This window comes from Calidris pugnax, unplaced genomic scaffold, assembly GCF_001431845.1.
Source record: "Calidris pugnax isolate Ruff unplaced genomic scaffold, ASM143184v1 scaffold113, whole genome shotgun sequence".
Lineage (NCBI taxonomy): Eukaryota > Metazoa > Chordata > Aves > Charadriiformes > Scolopacidae > Calidris > Calidris pugnax.
The window spans coordinates 584,765-600,261 of record NW_015090879.1 but is presented as its reverse complement, the minus strand read 5'-3'; the positions used below and the strand labels follow the sequence as shown (position 1 = coordinate 600,261).

The 15,497-nt window shown below is 46.4% G+C and overlaps 1 protein-coding gene across 1 annotated transcript; it reads right to left on the bottom strand.

The window, feature by feature from the left end:
- Nucleotides 1-2,888: 2,888 nt before the first annotated feature.
- HDAC1 (histone deacetylase 1) lies at nt 2,889-13,121 on the bottom strand. The gene is made up of 13 exons (XM_014946499.1): nt 13,013-13,121; nt 12,457-12,574; nt 9,372-9,446; nt 8,087-8,225; nt 7,480-7,621; nt 6,247-6,339; nt 5,823-5,931; nt 5,559-5,699; nt 4,985-5,093; nt 4,759-4,889; nt 3,865-4,011; nt 3,709-3,757; nt 2,889-3,355 (listed from the first exon to the last, which is right to left on the bottom strand). The coding sequence occupies exons 1-13, from the start codon at nt 13,085-13,087 to the stop codon at nt 3,328-3,330; spliced, it is 1,356 nt and encodes a 451-aa protein (XP_014801985.1). The 5' UTR covers nt 13,088-13,121; the 3' UTR covers nt 2,889-3,327.
- Between the last annotated feature and the right edge of the window lie 2,376 nt (nt 13,122-15,497).

The window sequence follows — 15,497 nt, the reverse complement described above, 5'->3', positions numbered from 1 at the left end:
GCCTTTTCTCATAAGGAAGGGTTCCTGGGTGAAATTCCCATTTTAGGCCTGGCTTCTTTAATATGGGGTTGGGTTTTTTTGGTGGCTTTAGAAGAGGATTGGCTCCTCTTTCCTGAAAAAAAGACGTGCTAGAGCACGGGGAGCAAGGATTTACTGCCAAAGAGAAAAACAAAGGCACAATGGGTGTCTCTATTGTTTCTCCCAAGATCCATGCAGGCTCGGAGGTGGCTTTTCCCGAGAGGGCAGAAGGAAGGAGCCCTGTTCCTCTCCGGCACCTCTGTGTTTGATGGTCTCCCTCCATTTCATGGCCTGCTCTTAATTCCCATCTAATCACCCCTGCTGTTTGGGCTGTCAAAGGAGATGGCAGAAAAGCCAGGACTGTTGTTTACCCAACTGGCCACCATAGGGCCTGGCGTGAGGCTCTTCATGGCTCTTCCGTAGCCCTCGAGGTAGGTGGAAATGGCCAAACCCCTTCATTTTATGCAGCGCATCCTCCTGTGGAGGGCAAGCGACCTGTTTCCAGAGGCAGCAGGGGGGTTTATCCCAATTGATTGTGGGGGGGGCTTATAAAAAAAAAAAGGGGGGTATTTTTTAAATGTAAGCACTGTGGTCTGCAAATTCTAAGCTTGCAGGGGGTCTGTGGTGCGAGGCTGCTGTGTTGTGGCCCAGCGAGAGGCCAGGCAGCATTGCGGCAGCCATTTTAAGGAGCACTGGGAGAGAAGGCCGTGGTGGCGCATGGGCCTCTGCAACTCCGCTCGTGCCGCTGGTTTTTGTTCGAGGAGCACAGGGATTTTAATTGTCTGCTCTGGTGAAAAGGATAATTAAGATTCCTGGGGTATTATTATGGCAATGGAAGTCAACCGTTGCCACGCAAAGCCTTTTCTTGATACATAAACAGATTTGGCTTCAGAAGCTTTTGTGTCAATTTCAGGTATGATCACCCCCCAGTTGCAGAATTTCTTAGCTAAGAAATTTTTTTTCACTTAAATACCAGATGAAAACCACTTCAGTTCATCCAAAAGATACTCCCTTCCCATATCTTACTCCTCCTTTTCTCAATTAGCATTGCTTTCAGAGCATCAGCTGCACTAGGTACTGAAATTCCAATCAAACCAGGAACCCAATTAGCATCAGCGATGCTGCTGGAGGAGAACCCAGCTGTGATTTAGGAAAAAGACAGAAAAATTGCCTCAGTGATCCACGATATTTCAACTTTCCTTTTCTGGAGAGATGGGTCACAGAGAATTTCAAGGTTATTTTATAAAGCACAGAGAGGGGCGGGGGCAGAGGGGGAATAAGCATCTACAAAAGAATCTAAAGCACACAGCACAGAGTATGGGCCAAATAATATGCTCCAGTGACCATTTTCCTTCATTTGAACCAACGCATCCAGCCCTGTTTGCGATGGGGGTGGGGGCGTAATCGCCCCTAACCTCGCTTTTCTTCCCAAATCTTATTAGACCTGCCTGATTTTGTGGCTGGAACCCCCATCACATCTTCCAGCCCCCATCTTCCAGCAATGGCTATGAAAATAAACTGAATTCCCACCAGCCAAGTGTTTCCCCTCAGCACAAAGCAGTACAAACTCACACCAACCATAGAAATGTACCAGTTTTATTACAAAGGTTCTCAAAATTCAAAATAAAAGCATCTTTAAAAAACCACAATATATTTCCCCCCCTCCCTCCCTCTCCCAGACACAAAGATACACTGATCTCTCGCTTCACATACAAACACTGAAGAGCAGGAGTGACACGTCACTCGGATTCAAAGAGACTAAAAAACTTCACGGTGGAAAAGGGTGGGGGGGGAAGTATTTTAAAAAAATAAAACATTTAAAAAAATAACCTGTGTTAAGTTAGCAGCATTATTAGAGTTGAACCCATCAGCAGCGCTCCGTGGGAGGTACAGATCCTCTGCTGGCCAGAGGAATCCCCCTGAGAAAGGAGTCAAAAAAAAAAACCGCCCGCACAACTTCTGCAAAGCATTTCCACCAAAAAGCTCGTCTAACCATCAGCTGTACAACACGAGACGCAAAAGAAAGGCCAGTCCTGGTCACGAAAGACTTTTGGGTGTGAGATAATGTGTAGGAGTAGGAAGAGGAGTAGTTATAAAAAAAAAAAAACAAACGTACAGAGCCCCATCTGCTGTTCCCTTGTAATGATAACAGCTCTGAGGGGCCGATAAAAAGGTTCCATGTATTTACTGGCCTTGAGAGCAAACGACAGGAAAGGTTCAATTTGAAAAGATTTATACTTCAGAGTTTTTCAGTGAGTGACACAAGCCCGGATTGGTCTTTAGTTGGGAATTTCTGCGGTGGTTTCAGCCCAGGACACGGAGTGGGGCTGAGGAAGCACATCCCGGCTCATGTAGCCGAGGGCAAACAAGCAGGAAAAGCAAAGCAGGCGGTCAAAGGGGCAGTAACTCACTTCCTCCTGCAAAAGAGGGGCGTAGGTATAGAAAAAAAAAGGTATAAAAACATCATCATCCCTTCTCTTCCTCGAGACGCATAGATGCTGCCACACCAACTGGATGGGTGAGATCTTGGAAAACGGTCACCACCACGTTCGGGTGATTTTCATGTCACATTTTCCCCGATCCGTGCCCACAGGGCTCTGGGGCTGATTCACCAAAGCGCTTTTTCAGGTCGCTTTTAAGCTGCTTCAATCTCTTTCCACAAGTTTGCTGCAGGGAGGTAGCCAACTCTATTCAAGAACTGCATTATTTGACCCTGAGAAGCGGCACCAGCTTGCAGTTACTCGCCACGGTGGAATCAAACTGAAGACCGAAGGAATAGTCAGTCTCTCACAGGCTTCGTTTGGGAACTCAGATTCTCCCCAAAAAAAAAAAAGAAAAAAAAAAAAAAGAAAAAAAAAAAAAAGAAAAAAAAAAAAAAGAAAAAAAAAAAAAAGAAGAAAAAAAAAACCAAAAAGAAATTTCATGGCCATCTTTCCACCTAACCTGAAATGCAAATACTACTTCTTCTACTTAAATTATTCTTTTCCAAGGGTGGTTATTTCAGGAGAGAGTAAAGAAAGGAAGTGATTTTTTTCGACACACTAAGGAGAGGCAGTGGAAGGCAAGAGTGAAACTTCCCAGTCACCAAATCTGGGCAGTGCAGGTCTGTCTACTCCGCAGAATCCTCCCTGTCTGCTCCCAGCGGAGTGCAGCAAGGAATAATTTACAGTTCTCAAGTCATTTATATATTTATATAGAAATATATACAGAAACATATATAAAATATAAATCCTGTGGAATGGGAGGCAACCAGAGAAGCTAAACCTACGACAACTACGCACTGACAGGTACTGTCCAGCTGCAGCCATCTTAGGTGGATTTTGTCTCTTCCTTCACCCTGTGGAAGCAAACAGTAAAGAATTTGGTCTAAAACAAGCAATTTGGGTGGTGCCTCAGCTTTAATAATGAGCCAGAGCTGGAACCTTAGAAATGGTGCTTATATGGCCCACTTGTACCACGTTACTGAACAAAAGCACTGTATTTTTAAGCTCTTTTCACTGAGGGCTCTGCTCTCCCAGGGCTTTATCAGATGTGCTGTTCTCCATGTGCAAACTTCTTCCCTGACAAACCACTACATCCCTCCTCCAACCCCCTCACTCACGTTGTGCAACACCGACCGAGGGCATGGGGAAACGCACAAGGAAGTACAGGCACAGCCATTTAATGGCTACACCAGAAGACAGGGCTCACCCTTTGGGTTCTGCTTTCTCCTCTTTTGCTTTTTCCTCTTCTTTCTCATCTAGGGGGGGGAAAAAAGCAGACATAGAGGTAGTGCAGTAGGAAAATACACACCAGGCAAAGTTCCACAGAGCTGGGAGGTCTCCTAGTCCCAGCTCTCATTCTTACCCTTCTTCTCCTCTTCTTCCTTTTCCTCTTCTGTTTTCACACGCTTAGCTTTCTTAAAGTTGGCAACGTTTTTGCGCCCTCCTTCCCCTTCGTCTTCAGAGTCGGAGAATTCTTCATCGCAGGATATTCTCTTATCAGAGTTGCGGACTGAGGAGGAGAGGTTGGTTGAGCAGATTTAGCAGTCAGGAGACACCAAGCACCACCACCTCCAAGTACATCTACACACCGGAACAAACTAACAAGCCTACCTAAGTCAGAATTAAGGCCACGATAAAAACCACTTTATCTTTCTACCTGCCGTATCTTTTAACCCATCGCTCCCGACTGCTCACGCCCCAGATCCAGGATCACAGGCAGGACTTGGCTGAGGTACAGCGTGATGCCTCGACTTGACAGCGTAAGCAGGAACCAGCCTCACACCGCAGAAATCTGTCCACCAGATCTAAGGGCCACCAGCCAATCTGGATCTGAACGAGCATTTTCACTGCGGAAGACAACTCCTGGGATCAAACCTGACAGCCGCCCAGAGAGTATTCCGTCATAGCACCTACACCACAGGAACTGTCTGAATTCTCACGTTAAAGCCGATTATGGAAATCATCCCGCAAAAGCACCGTTCCTCCAAGGGAAAAGAAATCTGTAAGCGCTGCAGCGCTCAGCATCACTGCTTTATCTTATGAAATAGATAAGAAAGGTGGGAACCAATTCAAACTGAAGGACTCCAGAGCAGAGATATATCTAAATCATATAGCCTCCTCTCTTTACTGAGGGAACTCAAGTTTAGAGCCTGCACCCTTCCCCAGGTAACTGATCCTGTTTGGTTTTGCACCCACAGGCTCCGAACAGTACAATTCCCAGCTGGGGAATGCAACCACGCCAGAAACAAGCACATACTTGAAATGCGTTTCTCAGGATCTTCTTCCTCTTCATCTCCACTGTCTTCCTGAACAGCATCCTCAGGAATTGGCTGCATCTGGACTCCAGGGGCATGAGGCAGCATGCGCAGGTTCTCAAAGAGACGCTGCCTAGAGCCAGCAGGGAAAGGAACACCTCTGTCAGCAAGATGCCCCCTTCCCCCCAGCAGAAGGGGACGGTCTCGCAAGGAGGAGCAAACACTTACTTGATCTTCTCAAGATACTCGTTGGTATTCTGGTTAGTCATGTTCGAGGGGCTGATGTGGAGCTTAAAGTCTGGTCCAAAGTACTCAAAATAGTCATTATATGGAAGCTCTGCAGGCAAGTGAAGAATAAACACCAAATTATTGCTGGGCCGGTGAGGAAATACCACAAACATGATACTTCTACAGAAAAGCACAACTGCATGTACCGAGGCATAGGAGCCGAAGCTCTCCCAGCCCAAACTGAGATCAAAGCAGACAACTTAGCAACACTGCAGTCAAAGCTTACTTGGGCAGTTAAACACTACCAGCGCACACAAAAGTTTTCAGTAGAAGGCCATCTCATCTCAGTAAGACGGGAAGGCTGCTGGGTACCTTTTGCTGGATGGGAGAGCTACAGGACTAGAACGCAAACCTGCAACTCAGGACATCCAAAAGCTCTTCCACAGTGATAATCAAGAGCTAATGAAACATCTTAGGGGTGCCACCTCCCCCACAGCACCATCAGTTCCCTGAGCTTTGCTACTAGAATGTCATTGTCCCTTAATCTTGCTTCAAAGGCTCCTGGGAGAGTTACCATTGGGAATTTCAGTGTCCAAAGCCACAGCAGTCTCGTAGGTCCAGCACCTAGCCACATTGCGGATCGTATAGCCACCTCCTCCCAGCATCAGCATAGGCAAATTAAAACTTTTTACAAACTCCACACACTTGGCATGACCTGCAGGAAAAGCAGAAGGGGAAAAGGCCATAGCCCCACATTATGAGAAGAACAAACTTTTCAATTAAACTTTAATTATATCATTGGTGCCAGTTCAACACAGGCACTCTAAGGTTCTCTCACCTTTGATGGTCAGATTAAAACAGCCCAGTCTGTCCCCCGACAGAGAATCCGACCCGCACTGCAGGACAACTGCGCTGGGCTGGAACGTCTCCATCACTTTAGAGATCACCTAAACAAGAAGCCCGTTGTTACACGCTCTCCGCAGGACAGTGACACAGCAACACAGCAACGTCCATGTCAGCAAGCGACACGAAGACATCCCCAGTGTTCCCACAGCTGCTGACTCCCCTACACTGGTAACAGTCAGGCTCTTACAAAGAGAAGCTTACAGACGACAGGCTGCAATTGTCAGGGAGGAATATCGCCCCTGAAGGGTATTATCACAGAAGACTGAATGAATCTCCCCAAAGAATGGCTCCATGAACCACCCAGTGACAAATATGATCCACAAAGGATCACGCAAAGCAAAGATGTCTTCACTTACCGGTTTGAATATTGCTTCATAGGACTCATCATCGATTCCGTCCCGCAGGGGGTAGTTGACAGCGTAGTACTTGCCTTTGCCTGCACCAATATCCTGTTAGAGAGAGACAGGAGAGACCCCAGGTCACCAGACATGTAAATTGTCCCCCACACCAGGAAGGGAAGGCTGGGATTCCTTCAGTGTGACCCAAACATGAGCCCAGGCCCTCACGGAAAGCGCTGTCCCGGCAGAGGCAGCAAGAGCCAGTTGAGTTCAACAGCAGCTTATTTGGCATAAGCAGCTGAATTCGGCCCTTGGTGCTCAGAGAAGAAAAAAATCTATAACTGTCACTGCTTTCACATTGCTGTGAGCACACGGGCTCTCGCTGCACGGGCAGAAGCCACTCTCTTACACGGCAATAAAACCAGCAGCCAAAATTCCAGTTCCAAACCTGTAGACTCTGCAGAGACCAAAATACCAGCTTGGGCTGACCATGCAGACTAGTAACCCAAATAATCTATTTTTACTTTAAAATATATGCATTTTTACATTTCCATTATCTTTCTCATACCCAAGTGTTTTATAAAAAAAGTAGTTACTTCATTTATGCTGCGGAGTGGCTGCAGCAGGAAAAAAATGTCAGTGCCTCACGCAAGTTCACATCACTAGCTCCAAACCCTGGGAATTTAGATCAGAAAATTGTAACTCCACTAAAAAGCACATTAAAAAAAAAAAAAAAAAAAAAAAAAAAAAAAAAAAAAAAAAAGTAAAGAACCTTTCAGCCCTGAGAAGAGCATTCTGGCAATGTCAGAAGTCACAAAGCAAACCACACCTTGAAAGAGCGCCACAGTTAACACGACTCATTAACGTGCAGAACTGACTCACAGGAGGAAACGCCAACAAGATAAACCAAGACACACAGAGCTCCCTCATAAACCTTCACCCAAACGCTCCCCTGACCAAGCTTAGTTTGCAAGTACTCACAGATGACCAAAGTGCCACCCTCAGAGTCACTTTTCTGAGCATAATCCCACCAGAAAGCTGCTAAGAGACTGACAGCAAAGCCTTGGTTTTACTACTGAACAGGCCACAATTGCAGGAACAAAGCACCCACACCAAGGGCTGAGCCGGCTGCCTCGCTTACACTCCTCTGCCCTCTAAAAAAGGATCCTACTTTGATTTTAGTTAAATTAGTACCACGGCAAACAGATGGGAGAGACCAAATTTGAAGGTAATTTTCTGCAAAGCTCTCACCCGTAGGTCCCCCGTTCCCGGGAAGTACTCTCCGTACTTATGAAAGGACACGGTCATGACACGGTCGGTGGTATAAAAGGCTTCCTCCACGCCGTCGCCGTGGTGAATATCAATGTCGATATACAGCACCCTCTGGTGATACCTGGGATGAGAAAAAAAGTCAAAAGGCTGCATTTCTTCAGAGCAGGAACTGCATTCACCAGCAGAGCAAGGAACTTGGTGCTAATCCCCAGGCTGCACAGCCACCAGCCAGAGCCACACAGGAAAATAAAGTGGCTTTTGCTGCCGCAGCTGATGTTTGAAGGCAGACCCGGTTTATTTAGACTCAGCCAACAGACTGTATTTTTATGTCCAGGCCTCCCACTGAGGTTTCCCTTGAGCCAAAAGCTGTCACAGATTAGAGCTGTGCCCCCTTTTCCAGGGTGGATGGTAGAGAGAAAGGTCTAACCTCCAGCAGAGAGGGTACCGCATTCCAAATAATAGCTGATTAAGCCCTCCCAGGAAAATACAGTTAAAAAAAAAGCAGCAAAAAAAAGCAGACTGGGAAGAAAGCGCTAAGGACATAGAGGAATAGACAAACAAAAGGGGTAAATGGTACTGCCCGTACTTTAGGAGCTCCAAGATAGCCAAGACGATATCATTGACATAACAGAATCCAGAAGCCTCTGACTTTTTAGCGTGGTGAAGGCCTCCCGCCCAGTTCACAGCAATGTCTGTCTGCTGCTTGTTCAGCTTCACGGCGCTGGCTGTCGGGAGAATCACACAGTGTTAGTACCAGAGCAAAGGCCCCAGGACAGAGACCCAGGGGCAGAGCACGGGTCCCTCACGATCACATCATCGCTCGTGCGTGCGTTTGGGCACTTCACAGAGAACAAGCCCAAGGGTTTAACGCTGGATGTCTCAACAATCTAAGAAAAGGCAAGGGAAGAGAAAGGCAGCCTCTGTTTTGCCTGCACACACTTTTCACCGCTTCCCACGTTTGCCTCAGAGCACGAAATCTGCACAAACCAGTCCCAGCACCCTGGCTGGGGTCACAGCTGAAGACAGCTTAGATTTCTCCGTGCCCTGAATGAAAGATTTTTAATGAAAGGTTTTACCCAACATACATTTAGGTCATTCACTGAATATGCATTTAGGCAAAGGAAGTTCTCCTCCCCCAGGCCCTTCATAAACTTTCTGCAAATTTTGCAGGTCTCCCAAGATCGAAACGAATGATCTGTTCTGTGGAATCTCCGGCCTTGGGAGCAGAGACACTTCAAAAAATGCTGCAGTCAGTACTTGTACGTATGGCTGAGCTGTGTTACAGGAAATAAAGCCTTCTAGATGTCACTGTGGGAGTAGCAGCCACAAAGCTTTAACGCCTGTGCACTAACACAGTTCCGCAACACCCAGCATTTCTGCAAACAAAGTATGTGAAAACAGTGAAAGCATTTTAAATGTTCAGGTTTGCGTTCTATTTTGCCTCCTGTCCAGAGACAGTGGCTTTTTGATAAAAAGCCCAGATAAAGCTACCCTTTTCTTTAATTTCCAGGTTACACCCGCCCAGAACAAGGTTCTAACTTTTTTTTTTTGTCTGTAAATCTCATGTTGATTTTTTTATTAAACCCCTGTTGCTGCTGCGGTTTTGTTTAAGTCGTCGTACCGCTTACAGAGTCCTTCGCGTATTCAGTGAATTAACTTGGACTAGTGAAGATAATCTAGAGGGATCTGTCAATATGCAGGGCTTGAACTGTAGCATGGGAAAAAAAACCCTGCATTTAATTATTAAGGAAATCAGAAAGAGGTTGACAGGGCTTCCCCACAATTTATTTCTGAATTTATTTATGAACAGAAGGATATTACATGCATCTGCTTAAGAGAAACAGAAAAGAAGGTAGGACTTGTGAGCTTACCAACTGAGCCCCCGGCAGAGAGCTGACAGAACTCAAACAACCCATCAAACACAGGGCAGTCTTCCCCAACGTTAACTTGGAAAGAAAACAAAGAAGAGTTAGTGAGACGAAACCACAAATAAATGGCAAAGCTTATACCACTGCTCTCATTTAAAAAGCTAAACAGGTGAGCCATCAAATGTTTTAAACAGTGGCATATGGCACACAAATGATAAAATATTAACGTAATCAACCTGGGCATTGTCTGAGGAGGCAAAGAGGTTGCTGCTGTGGGGAAGATGCTCCTGATTTGTAAGAAAAGAGGAAAGCCAGGAGCTCTGGCGAGAACCGCACGCCATCTACCGGGGTGCTCCTCGAGGGACCCAGAAACCAGTCCATCCCGCTGGAAAACGAGAGGGCGGAGAGGAGATGCCATCAACAGGAGCTTTGTAACACCCGTCCTCATCCTGGGCAGCAGCTCAAGCCATGTGTGTCCAGACAGCACATTCACAGTGTTCTCCACTCTGGCAGCACGTGCTGGTCACCACGGGCTGCGCAAAAGCGGGGCCAGCACCCCTGGCCACCCCACACGGGCCACCCCACAGCCCTGCTGCCCGGGAGCCGTCACTTTTGGGGGGGATATTGCTGTTTCCCACCACAGAGCTGACCCCAAGCTCCCTTACACAGCCCTGCAGAAAGCGGGAAAGGATTTTGCTCTCATTTCCTGCTGTGTTGCTGACAAGGAGCTGAGAAAGCAGAGTGTCAGCTCTGCAGGAGAAAGCGGGGAGGTGGCAGACAGTGGTGTGTACTGGACAAGGAGTTTATGTCCACATCTGTTCTGTTACACCCTCTACATCCCTTCTACTTCACATCAGGCAAATTTTAAGTTCTCAGCAGTAGTTTTGGCCTGGGTAAATTTCTACCATAAACAGTTTCATGCTTATAAGCAACAACAGACTTGTACTGAATCTAGATTTTGCAAGATTTGCTTTTACAAACAACAACAAAACCCCGGTATTTTTTATAACAACATCTGTAGAATGTTTACTTCTGTGCTTAGTGAGAAAGGCCCAAACAACACAGTTCTTGCAGCATTAGAAACTGGTCAGCGCAGAGTCTCCACAAAGACTGTGTGATAAGGGAGGCTGAATGGTCCCAGTTCGGGCCAGGGATCTCTGGAAAGGACAATACCCAGCAGGAGGCCCAGAAGGAAGCAATTGTTCCCACTTCCCAATTGTTTCAGCAGGGCATGGAAACGGGCAGAGTTCGAATAATTAATTCTAAGAGGTGGTTGGAAGTTCTCCCTGTTAAGTGAGGAGAATTGAAGTCATCAATTTCTGCCCACTTCCCATCACAACAAATTAAACTTCTTGCCCTTTTGGTTACAGAGTGTCTTCCCAAGTCTCCTCAGGCAGGAAAAAGGCCATCAGCAGAATCAAATTAGAGACTGCTAATTACCTTTGCTGCCCGATCAGAACTTAGTGGGCAGCACTGACAGTATTTGAGGGCATCCCTCTGCTACACCTGGCAAAGACTTCTGTGTAAACAGAAGGCAATTGGGCTTTTTCCCATCAGGAGATTCAGAGCAGCCAGGACTACTAATGAGGGGTGTTAATAACAGGGGCCAATCACTTGACCGTACGCAGAAAGCTCTGGAGGAAGAGGAGAGGCAGATGCTCCTTCTTCCCTGCAATGGGTGGGTGATGAGATCTGTATCTGGGAGAGCCAAACCAGAGAGAGAAAAGCATTAAAGGTGGAAGCATCCTTGTGGAAGCATCCTTGTGGAAGCCCCAGCAGCTTCCTCCCCACAAAGGGACGGCTACAGAGACCCACCACAGCACTTGGGAGAGGTCACCTCATCCCCTCAATCCCTAATCTCCGTTCTGAGCCTCCTCTGCTAGTTCTCTGGCCACACAGAGGCTAGTATTTTGCAGGTCTCATTGAAGAAAAGCTTTGTCCTACACACGTTTTAAGATTATTTTTCAGATTTTGCCTCCTTCAGGTAAAAATAGTTCTGTGGCAGTACAGTGTAGAAAATGTTGACTACCAGAGAGAGCAGAGTGGGCGTTTATGAGCTGTATCTGCTTCAGGGGTAAACAGTTCAGTTTGTGTAAATATGTACTTTGGTATATGTCATTTGTTGTATTAAGGCATATCATTTACTGTAGGAAGTCTTTCAATGTATATTACTCATGAACCTTATTACCCGTTCCTTTTCCACGCTTGTGCCTTAATATCTGTCCCCTTCAGCTCACACCAGGCTTCCAAGTGCCTCAACTTCAGACTCGAGACCTCTATTTCTTCTAAATTGGAGATTACACTTCACATAAATGAACGCCGTGGGCTAACAACTTTTTTTTCTGCTCTCAAGGGCCGCAGTGTGCAAGACCAAAACCCTGTTTTGCCTCTACTTGCTAGAAACCTGGTTTGCTGCAGTCATTGCCAAAGAATGTCAGCTCAGAATCGCAGAGAGACCAAAAAAAGATTTCTGTAACATTAAAATCACCATTAAAGAGCCCTCCCGTGGACTGGAGAGGTTTGAACAAGAGATCAGCTCACAAAAGAAAACATTTTAACACAAAGTGGACAGATATCACCATGCATCTCAACCCTTTCCCCTTTCCAAGCTGCTGTTGCCCTGAAAATCCTTCAGATTTACCTCAGATTTTGGGCACAATTGATAAGTTGGGGTTTTTTTTTGTTTGTTTGTTTCTTTGTTTTAAATTGCACAGCCCTTTCCCACCTCGACACCTCTGGTTAAAGATAAGCAATTAACACAAAATACGTGCAGGTCATAAATGGAGTAGTTTAGTCATCTCTGAGCCAGGAAGGCAATTTAGAAGAGTTTCCATCAAAAGACAAGACCAAAAAAAAGACAGTCAGGTCAAAGGTTTCTCTCAGCTCTCCTGGTATATCGGCTTGCGAGAGGGACCCATTTTTAAAAACACTTCATTTACCAGAAAAATGAAAAATAAAGTCAGGAGAAAGACAATTTCCCGTGGTTCTTTCTCCCCTCTTTATCACAAATCTCTAAAGCTGGGCTAGGATCCCCAGAACCACAAATTTTAACACTGGCAGGAGCTAAAGCTCTAGGCGCATAGCTTACATCTCTGCATCTGCTTGCTGTACTCAGACATGTTATCTGGGCGAATAGACCGCAGAAATTTTATGTAGTCGTCACTGTGGTACTTGGTCATTTCTTCTGCATTTGCCTTGTGAGGGCGCTGCAAGGAGAAAAAGAAAGGGCAAGGCTTGTTTTGAAACGCATCTCTCTCCCCTATTCCCATTTCCAATCCCAGATTTACTCCCAGGAACAGCAAAAAACCCCAAAGAGCAGCATTAAACAAGATAAACTTATTTTTGAAGGCAAGAATGCCACTACCAGAGACTGAAATGCATTACATATCTAAACAAAGAAAATAATTTAGAGGGAGAAACACAATTTTCAAGTCTCCAAAGCTTATCTGAAGCAAAGAACATTTCACTACAAGCAATCAGAAGAAAGCAGAAATATATCAGCACAACTGTTTCTTGGGTTTTTTTTCCTTTCCTCTTGGCTTATCAACAGAGAACTTATGAGTATGAAGCATCAAAATTAAAACCTGACACATCAACTAAGATCTCTCATATCTATTTCTTTTCATGACCAACCCTGCACTTACATAGATCTCCATCTTCCTGTAGAGGCCATAGTTCAGCAGTAGGTTGTGGGTCATCCGGATTCTGTGGGGTTTCATTGGATGTCCTTGGCCATAATAGTAGTTTCCAACATCACCTGGGAGCGGAGAGGACTTTGTTACAGCAGGGAAAACTATGAATTCCTTCAAAGAGAATCATGGCTGAGCCACAAGAGCCATCAGGTCATCTGTCATTTTATCTGTCCTTCAGCAGCGCAGCACGGGGATCCCCAGGGATTAATAGAAGTTTATCCCAGACTCAAATAAGACAGTCAGGTCAAAGGGTTTCCCTCAGCTCTCCTGACATTTGGAAACAAAGAATTCTTTAATGCTAATTCTGGGAAAGGCAACCCAGGTAGAGTCTGAGCAAGTACTACCATCAAGAGGAGGGAGCTCCAGCTTCCTCGGGCACTGCCTTTGCCTGTCCTCCCCCAGTCAGTGACCCTCCCCAGCGTCGTCTCTGACACCTCAACATTTAGAGCTCACGGGTTTCACCCAGAAACGCGACCGTGCTCCGAGCACAATCCCGCACGCCGGGAGACCTGCAAGTTTAATCCCAGCTCAGACAATGACTCATCAGCCTCTTTGCCTCAGTTTCTTACTCTTTACCTAAGAGAAACCAGATAAAAAGCAGCTCATTCTGTCGATAAGCAAACAGCAGCTGTAGTTTTACAGCTCCAATCATTTTCACCCTTTATTGCTTGAAATCCTTCAGAACCCCAGTCCCCACCAACTGCACACCCACACAGACGCACCCGATGAACTATTCTATGGGCACCAGCATGATTTTTTTTCCTACCCATGTAAATTTTTTTTCCTACCCAGCAAAAGCCAAGCTCATGCTGCGCTCTCCAACAGCAGGCACCACTAACTGGGTTTTTTTTGCCCCCCTTCCTCTCCCAGGGTACTTATATTCATGAAAACCTCCATAAATTTAACTTTCAGATTTCAGCCTCCCCCCTGATTTGGCTGGGAGAGGCTCAGACGACTCCAAAGTTGCCAAGAGCAGGAAAGCCCAGCCACACGCACAGCAGCGCTATCGCACAAGCCTCATTTTCTTGAGAAACCAGATGAAGTTGTTCATGTAGTTGTACCACTCCCGACGGGTTTGGGAAGCAGCAGACCCAATCCGGTCTGGCTGGTGACTCACTTGGGAGTATGAATATTTCATCACCAATCTTAACATTCAGGAGAAACTGCTATTTCCTCGCAGCGCAGAGCTGTAGTTTTTTCCTCCCGTGGACATGACCCTATTTTCAGTTCAAAGGAGACACAAACGGTGCCAATCCCACACCCAGACAATTCTGCTGCCAGAATTTACCTCTTCATGGCATTACAGGGTGTTCTTTGCACAAAGGTATTTTACTGGGGGAACTATCCCTAAAGTAAAAGGGGATTAAATCAAACTTTGGGGAACTCGGTAAGAGATGCTCAAGACCGTATCTAGAAAATACAAGCAGAGAACTACACGAAGCTTTGAAAAACCATCATCAACATCACCTTGACTTCAGACTGTCGGTGAAATGCCCTGGGCAAACCCTGATTTCCAGGGCCTGTTGGTGTTTATTCTGTTAAACACATCCCACCACCAGCCCCGCAGAGCAGTGGAGGAGCTTCTCTGCTCCTGGATGTCAGCGCAGAATAAGAGTGTGTGAACCTAACACGTCCCTCCTCCTGTCTGCTGGGGTTGAGCAAGCCCCTACACAGGGAGCTGGTAAAGGAGAAGTCACCGTTCAAGTTCCAACTCTCCCACACACCCTCAGGATTTCCATGAAGGACCTTTATGACACCCAATCACCTTTTTCCCATACATTCCACCCCACCCAGACCCTTCCCTGCAGCCCAGGTCCCTTCTCCAGCACGGTGTTAGGCTGATGGTTGGACTAGATAATCTGAAAGGTCCCTTCCAACCTCGGCAATTCTATGATTCCATAGACCCTTCCCTGCAGCCCAGGTCCCTTCTCCAGCACGGTGTTAGGCTGATGGTTGGACTAGATAATCTGAAAGGTCCCTTCCAACCTCGGCAATTCTGTGATTCCATGATTCTAGGATGCCCTCCCACCATCTGAAATGGGTGGCTTGAGGAAGAGACCCACACGCCATCCAAAACAGAGCCCAGGACCTCCCTTTGAGGAAATACCGTACTAGGCTGAGCTGCTTTAACCTCCTTGCATGGAAAATAAAAGACCCTACCAAACCAGCCTCCCACAACCACAGATTATGCCTTCCCCGACGATAACAGCACACTTTCAGCCTAGGACACGCTGTGGATGTTTGCCAGCCACTCGTAAAAGAGCCACTAAAATCTCACCACCGAGTAAATTAGCGAGGGCAGCTACAGCGGAGAGTGTGTGACGCCAACTTCGTGGAGTTACTGCGCCAGAGAGACTACGAGGACAGCATCCCCACTCAGCATTTGCACACAAAATGACTGGTTATTTCATATTTAAGACATCGCTGTGTGCCCTTA

Excerpts from the sequence above, each read along its gene's own strand:
- HDAC1 (XM_014946499.1), bottom strand. The coding sequence starts at position 13,087 with ATGAAACCCCACAGAATCCGGATGACCCACAACCTACTGCTGAACTAT. Across the intron at positions 7,622-8,086 it reads GCTATCTTGGAGCTCCTAAA|GTATCACCAGAGGGTGCTGT; the intron begins GTACGGGCAGTA and ends TTCTCATCCCAG. Across the intron at positions 4,890-4,984 it reads GAGTATCTTGAGAAGATCAA|GCAGCGTCTCTTTGAGAACC; the intron begins GTAAGTGTTTGC and ends TGCTGGCTCTAG.